General features: G+C 33.9%; 1 protein-coding gene across 2 annotated transcripts; it reads right to left on the reverse strand.

Moving 5' to 3' along the window:
* Nucleotides 1–7,802: 7,802 nt before the first annotated feature.
* Nucleotides 7,803–15,138, reverse strand: LOC134237805 (peptidyl-prolyl cis-trans isomerase FKBP4-like). Of its 2 annotated transcripts, XM_062719949.1 has the most exons (9): nt 14,807–15,138; nt 13,988–14,152; nt 11,785–11,883; nt 11,295–11,542; nt 10,798–10,881; nt 10,465–10,701; nt 10,015–10,206; nt 8,700–8,899; nt 7,803–8,148 (listed from the first exon to the last, which is right to left on the reverse strand). In XM_062719949.1, the coding sequence occupies exons 1-8, from the start codon at nt 15,012–15,014 to the stop codon at nt 8,747–8,749; spliced, it is 1,386 nt and encodes a 461-aa protein (XP_062575933.1). In that variant the 5' UTR covers nt 15,015–15,138; the 3' UTR covers nt 7,803–8,148; nt 8,700–8,746. The 2 variants fall into 2 exon arrangements, with proteins under 2 accessions (XP_062575933.1, XP_062575934.1); XM_062719950.1 differs by lacking the exon at nt 8,700–8,899 and having other exon boundaries at nt 14,807–15,137.
* Nucleotides 15,139–15,167: the final 29 nt, after the last annotated feature.

A 15,167-nucleotide genomic window follows, 5' to 3' on the forward strand; every position in this document is an offset into this window, starting at 1 on the left:
GTATGTCAGCTATAATGTTACATAAGAACATTACCATTTTGAACAAAATAATCTTCAATCGTAAAAAATAACTTACGCAAAATATAAACTGTACTAATCTACCCCTTTTTCGCAAAATTTCCAACACGCGAAAAAAAAACCCCAGATATTCGGTATACAGGTTCAATGTAGATATACAGGTTCAAAGTAGATATACAGGTTCAATGTAGATGTACAGGTTCAATGTAGATATACAGGATCAATGTAGATGTACAGGTTCAATGTAGATGTACAGGATCAATGTAGATGTACAGGATCAATGTAGATGTACAGGTTCAATGTAGATGTACAGGATCAATGTAGATGTACAGGTTCAATGTAGATGTACAGGATCAATGTAGATGTGCAGGATCAATGTAGATATACAGGTTCAAAGTAGATGTACAGGTTCAATTTAGGTTCTTAATACTAGTAGCTAAATAGCAAGGACGACAGCACTCTCTACCATCGGCTCATACTCTCTATCATCGGCTCATACTCTCTATCATCGGCTCATACTCTCTACCATCGGTTCATACATCCACCTCTGTCGTTGGCTCGCGTATATCACAGTGATTCGCACGAGAAATAGTGCATTTGTTTTAATTCATTATAATTTAATTTATATGTTTATGTCTGACTTTTCAGATAGATATTTACTAAATTAATCCAAAACTATTAATTTAATTTGAAACAATCCTGCAAATATTACTTTTTATACGTTATGTCAAAAATCTTGACGTGATCGAGCCCATTGCAGAGGTGTCTGAGAGAGGAACGAACGACAACTCTGCATAGGAGATTGGGACGACAGACTGGAAAAAAAACTAGGTGATTCTGAAATTTATTAATTTTGATTTTAACAATAAAATACACACATTAAGCATCATCTTTATAACAGTCTGATTAAAATCAAACCTTCACTAGCTCCTTTATATTTTGTTTGTCACGATAAACAAAATAAAAAGGAGCTAGTGAAGGTTTGATTTTAATCAGACTGTCTTTATAAAAATCAAAATCTGTCATCTGACATCAGCTTGTCCTTTGAATACTTAATCAAAACACTATATAGAAATAAAAGAAATATTTTCACATTGAATTCAGGAATTCAAATCACATGTTTACCCCTTCTGACCAGTAGGTATAAACTAAAAATAAATTCATTTAGCAATAAAAAAGACGTTTCTTTGGGCACCACTAAATTTGACCTCTTGACATTATCCTTATATACCTTGGAGTTTGACCCGCTTTTACAAAAAAAAAAATAATATTGTTTATAACTTTTGAACAGTTGGTGCTAGGGATTTTCATACTTCACATGTGGAATTATTGTAAAAAGACCTGTTAATTGATATAAATATTTTTGGTCTTTTGACCTTGACCTTAGAGTTTGACCCACTTTGTAAAAAATTTAACCTTGGTCATAACATTTGGACAGTTAATGCTAGCCAAATAAGGCCTCTCGTATTTCACAGTTGTATTCCTTGTGAAAAGATTATCCTCTTGATACCAACAATTTTAACATTTTGATTTTGACTGGTATTTGAGAAACATCAACCTACGCCATGAGCTACCAGCCGGGGGCATCTGTGTTTCACAAACACTTTTTTTAACTAAAACGCTGCTAATCACTACAAAGTGTGTCATAAAAGTGATGTTTTATATTAAGGTAATTTACTCCCTGTTTTCCTTTTAATTGTAAAATACATATTTTATGCATACTTTCATGACAAACTTTAACAAGCAAATTCAAAGAATTGTGGTCCCCCGCTTTAATTCGATGTCTTTGTGGGTGGAATGTCATTATTTATTACATATAGAGTCAAATATGAACGCCCTATTAAATGTCATTCAAGAGTTATCACCAAAATCAATTGTTTTTTTAATTAGCATCTTGCCACAGGTAGTGCACATGAAAGCCCTATCCCCTTCTAAATCAAAAGTCATATGGAATTAATAATTTAACAAAGACGATTATATTGCCTCTGCTGGAGATTGAACATGGGGCTCTGGCTTGCCAGTCCAGTGCTCTACCAATTGAGCTAAAGGGTTAACCCACTAGCCCAAGCTAGGAGGATGCCATGTATCTTACACTACTACATTGTCCCCTGTCCTCCAGAGAATGAGATTTCCTCATCTCTCTTGGATTGCCGACACCTGTGGGGCGAAGTTATTGGGGCAATCACTCTCACCCGCCAGAGAACACCCGGGTCCCTACATGGGCGCCAAATGTAACAGAAACGATTTCGTTGCCTCTGCTAGAAATTGAACCCGGAGCTCTGGCTTGCCAGTCCAGTTCTCCACCAATTAAGCTAAATGTTTAACCCAATAGCCCAAGCTAGTAGGATGTCATGTACTTACACTGTACCAGTATCTTACACTACTACGATAACATTTTTTAAAAGGAGGTCAAGCTTCAAGGTCAAGATCACGGGGTCAAAAATCATTGTTTATCTAGAAAGGATTTGTCACAAGTAAAACATATGTGTAATTAATAAAAAAAAGTCATATCTCTTCCCATTCAAAGTATATGACCAAGGTTAAAGTTTCTGTGACAGACGGACAGACTGACATACTTAAAAACTGACACACGAATGAGATTTAATGTCCCCTTGCTTTCGCAAAAGCAGGGGACAAAATTTAGGATATGCAAAGACCCATTTCAATGTACAATGATTTTTTTGGGGGGTCGCTTTTACATGTAGTGTGTGAATATGCTAGATTAATATTATTGTGCAATTGCGTAGATTTTATATAAACTATCATTACACACCACTATAAATCCTCGACCAATATCAGCCGTCTGGCCTTCGGGCTGATATTGGAGTCTCGGGTTGATATGGGATGTGATACAAATTTTGTCATGTTAAATGAAAAAAAAAATCTAATAAGATTGGTCGAGAATTGAATTTTCAACTTCTAACTGGCATCTAAAAGTACTCTGAAAGAGAACTGACAATCATTACTGTCGGGTTTCAATTATTTCCATGCAATGGAAAAGACAGAAAAGGGAGAAAATCATGTACTAGTAGCTAGAAAGCAAAGGAGTCAACAATCAGTGAGTACTTTAGTGAAAAGGTGCCTCATCATGATGTACTACCAAGATAACAATCTAAAGGCCAAGAGACTTACTATCTTTGAACTAATTAAGAATAGGAATCAGTGAGTAAAGCTCTACTGTCAAAAATCAAGTGCAAATAGAACAGAGACAAATAAAGGATGGAACTTAATGACACTGTATTTTTGAGACAGAGAGAAAAGGGATATGAAAGCGCAATGTTTGGATTGTATAAACTTATCCAAATTTCAATTCAGGAGTTGATTAAAAAAAGACAGTGACTGTCTAAATAATGTCAAAACTAAAGAAAAAATACCTGTATAGATGCTATATTTTAATTAAAACCAAACTGATATTAACACGGAACTAACGAAATGAGTTACTGGTCACAATTATTAATTACATTTCTTATTGACTAAAACACTTCTAAAACATCGAGTCATGGTCACAGAACATTTTGGAATATGGTGAAAGACTTTAAGCATGCATAAGTTGGATTTACGGTTCAGGATTGCCATTCCAAAAAAATTATTCTTAATTTTTTCAAAGAAAATTTTGGATCTTTTTGCTTGATTTAAGAAATGTTGTTTTGATGCCCTGCTAAAATCACAACTTTTTATCTGTGTGTTGGACAACATATCACACCGAATGTTTGATAGCATGAATCTCTCGAAGCAAGGTCTAGACAACAATGGTTCAAGTAGTTACCTAGGAATGGATCTACTCTAAATACTTAAAATGTTCCATAATTACCCGGATGTAGGTCTGATCCAGCTTTTTACAGGATTTTGCATGGGTACTCCCCATCTTAATTGTTAAAAAGAATATTCATCTATATATTTTTAACAATTAAGATGGGGAGTGCCTAATGGGACTTTGATACAAATCCGTTGGAAAGTTACCTCTGAGCAAGTATGGCAGTGTACATCCATTCATGCAGTTTCGCCTAAGAAGGTTTTTTTTCTCAAAGGTAACATTTAGAAGAAAGCATCAGAATCTTTAATCTGTCAAACATTCAGAAAAATAGTTCAAAAGCAGTATCCGAAGCATCTGTGACGGTATTGGATTCTTCGTACAATAAATATTCTACATGCCTTGTTGTTTTCTATTTCTTTTGAGGGGATCTTCGTTGAATTGCTTCGTCAACTCTATATTATATTGAAATCCTACAGAGAGCAACATCGCAGACTATAAACGTTGATTTATATTGAAAGAGTGCAATGCATTTTAAAAAATATTTGTTTTAGGTAACTTCGAGAATTGTTGGTATAGATTTTTCAGAAATATGTCTTGGAAAAAAGCCCCGGGGTCTATACCAAGAGAAGGGCCTGTTCTCAAGCACCAGTGATCGATAAAAACTAAGCAAAATTTCAATGTGCATAGATAACAAGTAATGGAAATGTGACCGTAAGATTGGAATGTTTTCTGGATGAATAAACAAGTTATGATTTTTCGGAGATAGTCAATTCCAAGTTATCTTAAAGCCTTTTTGTATTATACATTTGGTATAAAACTTAACTCCATTTCTTATACGTTTATTTATAATAGCTGCTTTTAATTGGTGTGATTTTAAATTCACCAGAGAGGTGAACAAAATTACATTACATACATGCAATATACGGAAACCGTCTGACCCTACGAGTATATAATTTACAAAAACTAAACTGGGTTGGAGGAAGAAGATTGCCAATTTGTCCCCATTGTTTGCTGCTATTATAATATTCTTCCTTAAAATCTACACAAATTGAATGTTTCTCCCCAAGGTCCCTGGAGTTTCAATATACTCAGTACTTGTAGTTACTCCCACTTTTTTTTCAAAATTCATTTCCACAAAGAAATTAAAAACCAAGAATAATGTAGTCCTTGAACTGCTCTCGTGTTGCAAATAGGAATTCAGATATTTATTCTCAGAAAGAAAAACTTTTTTTCTGTATTTTGAACTTATTTCCAGAATTATTTTTGCATTACTTAAAGAAATATGGAAAACATATTCGACTTTTTAAACATCAAAAAGGTTTTATCATAAATGCATATGTGATTTTCATTTGAATATTTAGTGTTTAATTACAATAGTTCAGAATTATAATAATTTTAAACCTTGAAGAAGTTTTGCTTTTTTAACCTACCTTTTCATGTTGTCAAAAGAACTTTAAATGGATTCAAGCGTAAAAAATGATTGCAAGGTTGGTTTAATTTTCATTGTTTTTTAAAACAATGACACAGCTTTCTGTATTTCTAATTTGTTTGTTTCTTTTATGAAATAAAATGATTTGAATCTGTTCAATATACTAGTAAATGTTATTCAAGTCTTAAACAATAACAAAATTTTGTTTGATACTTAAAAGTAATGATTCAATAATGAAACAAGAGGCCCATGGGCCAAATCGCTCACCTGAGAAGCTTTGACCATTCTGTTCTTTACCCGATTTCACCCTTGTTATACATAATGCATCCCCACCCTACCCCACTGATCATAATTTAGACATTTTGAAATCTACACTACCCCATGATCCTTCCATGGGCACATATGTTTCAGCTTTTTTGGCCCAGTGGTTCCTGAGAAGAAGATTTTCAAAGATTTTTCCTATATATTTCTATGTAAAACTTTGATTCCCTATAATGGCCCCGCCCTTCCCCCGGGGGTCATGATTCCTACAATTTAGAATTTACACTACCCCAGAATGCTTCCACATAAGCTTCACTTTTTCTGGCCCAGTGGTTCTTGAGAAGAAAATTTTCACAGATTTTTCCTATATATTTCTATATAAAACTTTGATTCCCCATTGTGGCCCCGCCCTTCCCCCGGGTGTCATTATTTGAACAATTTAGAATCTACATTATACCAGGATGCTTCCACATAAGTTTCAGCTTTTCTGGCCCAGTGGTTCTTGAGAAGAAGATTTTCAAAGATTTTTCCTATATATTTCTATATAAAACTTTGATACCCCATTGTGGCCCCCCCCTTCCCCTGGGGGTCATGATTTGAACAATTTAGAATCTACACTATACCAGGATGCTTCCACATAAGTTTCAGCTTTTCTGGCCCAGTGGTTCTTGAGAAGAAGATTTTCAAAGATTTTTCCTATATATTTCTATATAAAACTTTGATTCCCCATTGTGGCCCCATCCATCACCCGGGGGTCATTATTTGAACAATTTAGAATCTGCATTATACCAGGATGCTTCCACATAAGTTTCAGCTTTTCTGGCCCAGTGGTTCTTGAGAAGAAGATTTTCAAAGATTTTTCCTATATATTTCTATGTAAAACTTTGATTCCCCATTGTGGCCCCGCCCTTCCCCCGGGGGTCATGATTTGAACAATTTAGAATCTACACTATACCAGGATGCTTCCATATAAGTTTCAGCTTTTCTGGCCCAGTGGTTCTTGAGAAGAAGATTTTCAAAGATTTTTCCTATATATTTCTATATAAAACTTTGATTCCCCATTGTGGCCCCGCCCTTCCCCCGGGGGTCAGGATTTGAACAATTTAGAATCTACTCTACCCCAGGATGCTTCCACACAAGTTTCAGCTTTACTGGCCCAGTGGTTCTTGAGAAGAAGATTTTTTAATGACCCCACCCTATTTTTGTCTTTTCTTGATTATCTCCCCTTGCGAGGGGATATGTCCCTTCATTTTAACAATTTAAATTCCCCTTTACCCAAGGATGCTTTGTACCAAGTTTGGTCAAAATTGGCCCAGTGGTTCTTGAGAAGAAGTCGAAAATGTAAAAAGTTTACAGATGGACAGACAGACGGACGGTCGGACGGACGGACGGACGGACGACGGACAAAATGTGATCAGAAAAGCTCACTTGAGCCTTCGGCTCAGGTGAGCTAAAAATGAAAATGCTGTTACCTTTAATGAAACTCTTGGAAATAACGAACAGTATTCATTTCAAGCTACAAAGTCAACCATACAAATCAGGACAAGAGCACAACGGGCCTCTTGAACATCAGAGATGGGATCAGGTGCCATGGAGGAGTGAGCATCCCCTACCGACTGGTCAAACCCGCCGTGTGCTCCTTGTCATGATCAGGAAATATCGGAAAAATCTGTTGTCAATAAGTGAGCATAAATGTCAGTCACACTTTCTTTAATAATAGCCCTTATCTGATTCTTTTAAGTGTGACCTCATACTAACGACTTTGTCCGTCTGTCTATCCATTAAATTTTTTTTGCCGCAGTAGCTTGAACATATACAGATTTCACAGTGCAACAAAGTAGATTCCTACTGGAAAAGTTAAAAGAATATCGATATACATTATCATATGTGATGTTATTTTTTTAATCATACAAAGATATTTACTACATAGGTTGAAGAATTTTTAAGTTAAAAGTGAGAAAATTAACGTTAACTGATATAACCTGTTTAATACTACAATTTACTTGCAATTTTTTCCCTTCTTACATGTATGTTTGAATTAGTAATTCATTTATCCATAATTTATTTATGACTGAATGATTCCTAGCTCTCTGATTAGCTGAGACTCAGCATCCTTATTTTCACCTGCATGTGATCTTCCAGGTGATCAGGACTTTTGATTTTTACTGCTTCATGCATAGTTAGTGTTAAGTTAATTTCTCCTTTCAAAACTAGGGCACGAATGTATACCCACCAGCAATACTTTACAAACAAATACGGCCAAATGTTAAATATCTATTAAAAATGACAACATATCTTCACTGAATCAAAATAAGCACAAGGTTTAGAGGAAAACAAAGCTTTCGGAACTTATTAAATTCATTTATTTATCAGATGTAAAATAAAATTGATAATGATTACAAATTTTCTTGTAAAACAAAACTTGCACTGTCACATTTCATCTACGAAATAGGTAAGAAACATGTAAACACCGAGGTTGATTTCTTTCTATGGATAAGATGAGATAAAAAGTCATGATTCACAGCTGTACAACCAATGGCACTATAAGAAACACAGAAGAAGAACATTGAACCAACTGTCTATCTGAAGTATTCACTGTGGTAGGTTTTGCTATGTATATCCTTCTTCATGTGGTTTGTCTTGGAATTCTCTACTTAGATTCACTTTTACTCTTCTCATCGTCGGTCTGAAAAAGATTGATAAAATGTATAATATTTTATTGATTAATAATAGTTCTAATTCAAATGTATGAAAAATCAGATGTAACATCAATGCAGTTTTAAACAGTTTGGCATGTATCTTTCATCATTCACATACATGTACGTAGGTAAAAAGTTTGATTACATATTCTTACATATATAAGGAAACTTAAAGCTATAATTCTCAAACTTCTTACTGAAGTTAAAAGTTATCCTGAGTCACAACCCACAAAAGGACAAGGGGAATAAATCTGTCAGGTAGATTCCCTCAAAAAACATAAATTTCAAGTGCAAGGATTTTGATATTAATTTTTTTTTTAATTAATTAATAACAGCAAAGCATAGTTAGCTTTTATGTTTCTGAAGTATGTGGAAAAACAATTGGAATATATGGTTAAGGCAAACATATATCAGAACTGTTTCTTTAGTAATTAAAGGCATAGAGATTTGAATGTTTTTGTAGGGTCAAATTTCCATGGTTTGAGGAGCGACTATGAGTTCATGGGGATTTGATGGAAGATGTTAGAAACAGAATTACCATAGAGAATCGGTCAATGACAGTCATGTCCCCTGGGAGATAGGGGGTCAGTCGTCCCCGGGGGGTTGGGGCATGCTGCATCGCTCTGGCATCTTCTCTCCAAAAGCTTCACATTCTTGATCAAGGGGAAGCATGCCATGAGCCATTTTATTATCCCACTCTCCAATTTCCTCAAAACCATCAGAATAGAGATTTTGAGGCTGAAAAAGGGTTGGTCAAGATTTGGTTTGAGGCAGACTTGGGATTATTCGAAGTGTAATTATTTTGATACACGTTTTCTCTTAGAGCCCTCTTTCTTTCCCCCTTAAGGGTATTCAGTATATTTGAAAACAATCCCCAAGAATATGACATGAAAAGGTATTGATTGCTAAAATATCCAAAAAGACATCTTTTACACAAGTTTTAAGTTTTTCAGTCACATAAGGAAAGCGAGAGAAACTAGGTATGCATGATTTGCATACATGTAGGAAATAGTGAAAAAAAATTTCAACTCTTGACTTAACTAGAAAACCAATTTAATCCAAGGATTCACTTCATTTTCTAATTCTGAGATTAAGACATACAAAAACCAAAAATTTTCAGTGGGTTCTCTTCATAGAACACTTATACTGATGCATGTATATAAATGTAAGTGAAAAAGGACACACAAGTTAGCAGCTTCAGGACCTTTGTTGGTTCAGCAATTACTTAAAATAATCATAAATTAAGGCCAACAATAAAAAAAATACCGTATATGAGGTTTTCTTGGTGGGTGTAAAATTTGGCATTTTGCCTGCTCTGAGGTATGCCAATAATTCTGGCGAAATTTATTTTGGCGGTAGCAGGGTTTAAACTCTTTGCAGATGAACACTAATTAGAGTACTGACTGTTTTAGCGATTAAAATTTTAGCCGACTATCATCAAAATGCCAAAATACGCCAAAAATGGCACCCCACTAAAATAACCCGCTATATGGTATTTGTTTGATGTACTCAGACTAAACCATTTAAATTACCCCTTGCAAATAATTTCTCTATCCAATAGTTTTGATAAATTCTTCAATTTTTCTTGTTACAGTAAAATAACAATTTATCTGTAACTTTTTTAAAGATAAGACCTATCATTTCTCTGTTCTATTGATTAAGTTATTTCCAAGCTGTCAGTTGTTTTTTAATAATGAAAACATAGTATTCTGGTTTTTTTTATGAGGATTGTCAGAGTACATCAAACAAACAAAAAATTTAGAATGAAGGCCTAGAGAAAAATCAAAATATTAAAGCAGGAAAGCCAAAAACGTTCAACCTACATTAAGGCCGAATTAATGAGCTGTTGATACCTTTTTTGCGTCCTCTGCAGCGAATTTGTCAAACATTCCCTTATACTTGTGAGACTCTTTTTTGTCAAACTGTTTGATCTTCTGTTCACAAATTTTTGCCTGGTTCTTGGCAGCTTTATTGTCTGGCTCTAGTTCCAAAACCTTCTCAAAATCCTTTTTAGCTAGGTCAAAATCATTTTCAGCAAAATATCCCTGAAATTTGAAAAAAATTACCAAAGTTAAAAGATTATGACTTACTTTTTGCAGTTTTATAATGTTATGATTATCAGAAATGACTTTCAGATTTTGATTCTGTTCTAGTCCCAAAAGCTTAAATATTGCCATTTCCACTAAATATCTAATATTCCAAGAGATCCTTTAATTTGCAGATTTTGTATTAAAATACACATACTCTATAAGATGAATACATATATTTTCTCACCTGTACCCTGTCATTGCTATTCTGCTTACCTGCCCTCTCCTGAAGTACGCCTTGACACACTTATTGTCCAGCTCCAGTGCTTTATTACAGTGGTCCCGAGCCTTGAAGTATTGCTCCATCTTCAACTGACACATGGCCATGTTCAGATGAGCTAGAACGATGATTTCTTTCCTCTTTTCTTCATCATCACCTTTCAGTGTTGTCTCAAACTCCAAGTTCTTCTGACATTTATCATAGTATTTCATAGCAATTTTGTAGTTGCCTTCCTGTATAAATATAAAATAGAAACAGCGTGTCTTTTGATTCCATATTTACAAGTACTTATAATATTGACAATTGCATAAAATAATTGCAAATTTTACCTTGAAAAATTTTGTTCCCTTTGTTTTAGCCATGATTGACTGTTCAAGTTTCTCATGGGGCTCCATTTCCCAGCTTTCTTTTGCCTAATAAGACATATAAGTGACATAAAAAACTGTTCTATTCTTTTATAGTTACCAAAAAAGCATTGTCAATCATATATGATTTATTTTTACTTATATACTCAATTCACTATTTTCAATTTCAATTGAATGATGGTATATCAATCATCAATATCTGGAGTACTATGTAAGTCCCTTTCACTTTTTCTTCATGCATTTTAACCTGTATATCTCAAACCCTAGATATATTGATTGGGGGCAAAATAATGAGGTTTAACTGTATCCCATTTCAAGCCACTAAGATATTTTCAAGCTTTACATTGCAGATATTAAGAAAAACATATATATATATATATATATATATATATATATATATATATATATATATATATATATATATAAATATATGTATCTCTTAAAATTGCTTAACCACCTACATTTTCAAAGCTGAGTAGTTCTACATCATACACGAGGTCTGCGTTTGGAGGTACACCTAGCTTTTCATTCCCTTTGGATCCATAAGCCATGCTGGATTTGACATCCAGGCGACATTTTTCTCCCTCCTTCATTCTCTTGATGGCTATGTCTAATGCCTCTATGACATCAGACATGACTCCATCCCCGATACAAAATTCTACCTCTCGATCTTCAAAAACATTCTCTCCGTGTCTACCAACATAGTGTACTGAAATTTGAAGATGATAATTAATTAAATTAATCTTAATTATTGCAATGCACCAGTTATAAATGTATACAAATCTAAGGAGTTATGGTAATTTTTCTAACTTTAATGAAAAATAATATGTTTTTAATGCTTGGAAACTGTAATGTGTCATTCTGTGCAAAATTTATTTCCTCTTTGATTCAAAGTTAGAATGAAGCATTAAAAAATTACTTAAACTTGATTTAATCAGCTAGCTTCTCTACCTTTAACTTGTGCTCCTTCATTTGGATTCTTCCAACCTTTTCCTTTTGTGGTGATATGACGAATAATGGACCCATCAGCCTTCAGAGATAAATCTTCACCTAAGTGACAGATACATAACTGGGTCAGATACATCATATTCTATTATTATGATTATGCAGGAAGATATTCAACCAATTTTTATACCATTGCTAACTATCATTAATACTTATTGTAAAAGATTGTCCATTTCTTTGCTAGTCCTGTGGCAAATGAAAATATGTGAAATCAGGAATTTCATGCTTTTCCTAAACCAATCAGTAAATACATGTATTTACTGACAGTTTTAGGAAATACTATTAAATATCCAGGTTCAAACAAGGGTGTACGGGGATTTACCCCGGGTTTTATTCCGTACACCCTGAGGCCGAAGGGTGTGTGGAATACAACCCTGGGTAAATCCCCGTACACCCTTGATTGGACCTGGATAACAAATTAATTCCTATGTACCTAAATAATTCTTTGTAAAACTGTGTTTCAAGCTATCGACATAAGATTTCCTAAATTACTACTTCCTTCAATGCATATAGTAACGTCCTCTTATTTGCTTTTGATCATACAGAAACTTTGCATTGTGACGTCATGTTTTTAACCCCCGGCTGAAGTCAGGTGTACAGAATTTTACACATGACTTTGTAACCAATCAAAGCTCGTGTTACAAGCTAGACAGGAAATACATTTAATTATTGACTACAGACTAGCAAATTCAAGTATTCACTGAAAATTTTAGCCCATGAAACACAATTTTACTGAATAAATCTATACATATTTTAATTGATCAGATAGTGCAAAAATAGTAGTACAGTGAAAACTGTCTAATCCAACACCTGTGCAATCCGACACACTGTGAATTCCAACATTTTATTTCTTTCCCTTTTTACTATTTTTCATGTTTTTAACACTGTGCTATCTGACACCTTGTCTATTCCGACACAACATTTGTCTCCCAGTGCACGTTTGATTAGACAGGTTTCACTGTATATATATCAGCACAGACTGTACAAGAATTTCTCTTTAAGGCTGATATTGGCCATATATTAATTTTGATTCTAGGCACAAAACTCAGTCTAATGTTTCTCTCAAATTCCATTTAAGGAGGAATGCTTTTAACTAGGGTTTCATCGTGAAAATACTGACATAAGCTCCATTACATTATATGAATTTTATGACAGTTTTGGGATATCCTATGTAATAATTTTTCTATTCCCCATTGTGGCCCTGCCCTTCCCCCGGGGGTCATGATTTTCTAGAGACAATGTAGCAATTGTTTTATTTGTAAGATGTAAGATGCTTAAGGGTTTCAATTTGCTATTAATAAATCCATTTTAGCATATTATGATCATGTATCAAACATGTGAAAATAAAGCCAGAATTTTAGTTTTTTAAATATAAAATAAGTATCAATAACAATTATGCTATGATGATTTCCCACAATTAAAATTTTCTGCTTGATAGTCAACAAATTCAGAAAAGATAAGCAGTGTATCAGTATTATTCTATAAAATTATTTTTGTGCCATTTTCATCCAGGAGATGGCATTCTTGTAACCTTTAGACTCCTGATTCTTGGTCACATTCTCTGTAAGTATAAAAAATATTCATTGACATAAATATTGAATGTATTTTACTTTCATTGAAAAGTACCAAAACATTAAAATTTTTAAATGGTTTTCTCACTCTTCTTGACATGTTTTATTAGAAAATATTGGATTTATTAACAGTGTGAAAGTCTAGAGAGTTTAATTAGCAAATACATGTAAAACAATTTTCACATCTTATATGGAAAATATTATTTTAAAAAACTAATAGTGCATGATGCTGAAACCATATTTTTTGGAAAAAGAATATGTTAACCATTCATAAAATAAAATTTAGTTGTAGCATTCCTCCTTCATACATCTTTTTGCAATTAAAATGTGACTGTATGTAACATCATTTTGATACCAAGGTACGAGTTTCTCAGTGAAAAACCGCTTATCATCAACAATCTCAAATGAAAATTGAATTTATTGTTTAAATTATTGAATTCTATTCACTGGGTTTAAGGTGGTAAAGTAAACATTGAAATATAATTTTGAATGGCAACAAAAGGATATAGGTTATTGGATATTTGAAAGTGTGACATCAAAGTCTAATCATGTAATCATAATTGCTTCATTGTTTCTACCTTTCCAACTGATAAGTTCCACTTCAAATATCAGGGTAGCATTGCCTGGGATCTTTGGTAAGGATCCGGTTTCTCCATAGGCATACTTTGGTTTGCAGGTGAACTTGGCTAGCTCTCCTTTTTTCATGGTGGCAATTCCCAGGTCCCATGCTTTGATGACACTCCCTAAAATTACAGAATGATTAAAACTGTTAACTTTGATTGGAGTATCAGCTCCTTTTCTAATTCAGCATCTCTCAATATCAATTGAGATTTGCAGATGAACACTATTATACTTTTCTTCTAGCTTTACATAAATATAAATCTCATGATTGGATGGAAAGATAAATGAGACATGTAACAGATCCACAACCAACAAACAAAAATAGAATCTAAGAACTTAATTCTGAAATAGTTCCTGCTTTCTATTTTTGCACGAGTATATCATGAACTGAGTCTGCTTTCCATGAAATTTTCTTCCCTTTTTAACACGTTGAAAGAAGAATATTTACTTAGGGGCTTGGTTAAAAAACATGAAATATTTTGGAATAATTATCAAAATTATAGAACGGCCATACAACCAATTCCATTAAGAACCCATTTCAATGGCCACATAACCGATTCCATTAGGAACCCATTTCTGTAAATTAACTAACAACCAATGATATTTTGCTCAACATCCTCTGACAAAATATGTTCAATTATACATTATTTAAAGGAAAATACGAGTCCCTGAACCTAATAAAAAGAGAGCTCCGTGACCCTTTTTATAGGCCTATATATTTTTCCTTTTCATCTCCATCTTCTTTCAGTAATTTTAAATTAAGCTATATAATTTACCTTTCCCAAGATCGAATTCAAAGTATTCTCCTCTATCTCGACTTGAATCAAACTGTGTTCCGTCTTCCAGGGTCCCCACATAATGAACGGATACTTTGTCCCCTGGTACCGGGCTATCGTTCCCCTCTCCCGCACGCAAAATCTGCTTTATAACTCCCCCATCCTTGTCTGGAGTAATGTCTGTCGGCTCATGGACTTCTTGTGTCATTATTTAACTAAATGTTCCTGAATATTTTGTGTTTTTATGAGGGAAAATCACTTAATTTGTGCACGTGCACCAAAAATATTTGTTCTACTTTCTTTTTCGTCGGCTTCGAGAAAAGTCCGCAATATAAGAATGTCGATCCCGATTTTGATACCG

Source organism: Saccostrea cucullata, unplaced genomic scaffold (genome assembly GCF_032062105.1).
Source record: "Saccostrea cucullata isolate Sc308-1 unplaced genomic scaffold, CSIRO_AGI_Scuc_v1 ctg454, whole genome shotgun sequence".
Taxonomy (NCBI): Eukaryota; Metazoa; Mollusca; class Bivalvia; order Ostreida; family Ostreidae; genus Saccostrea; species Saccostrea cuccullata.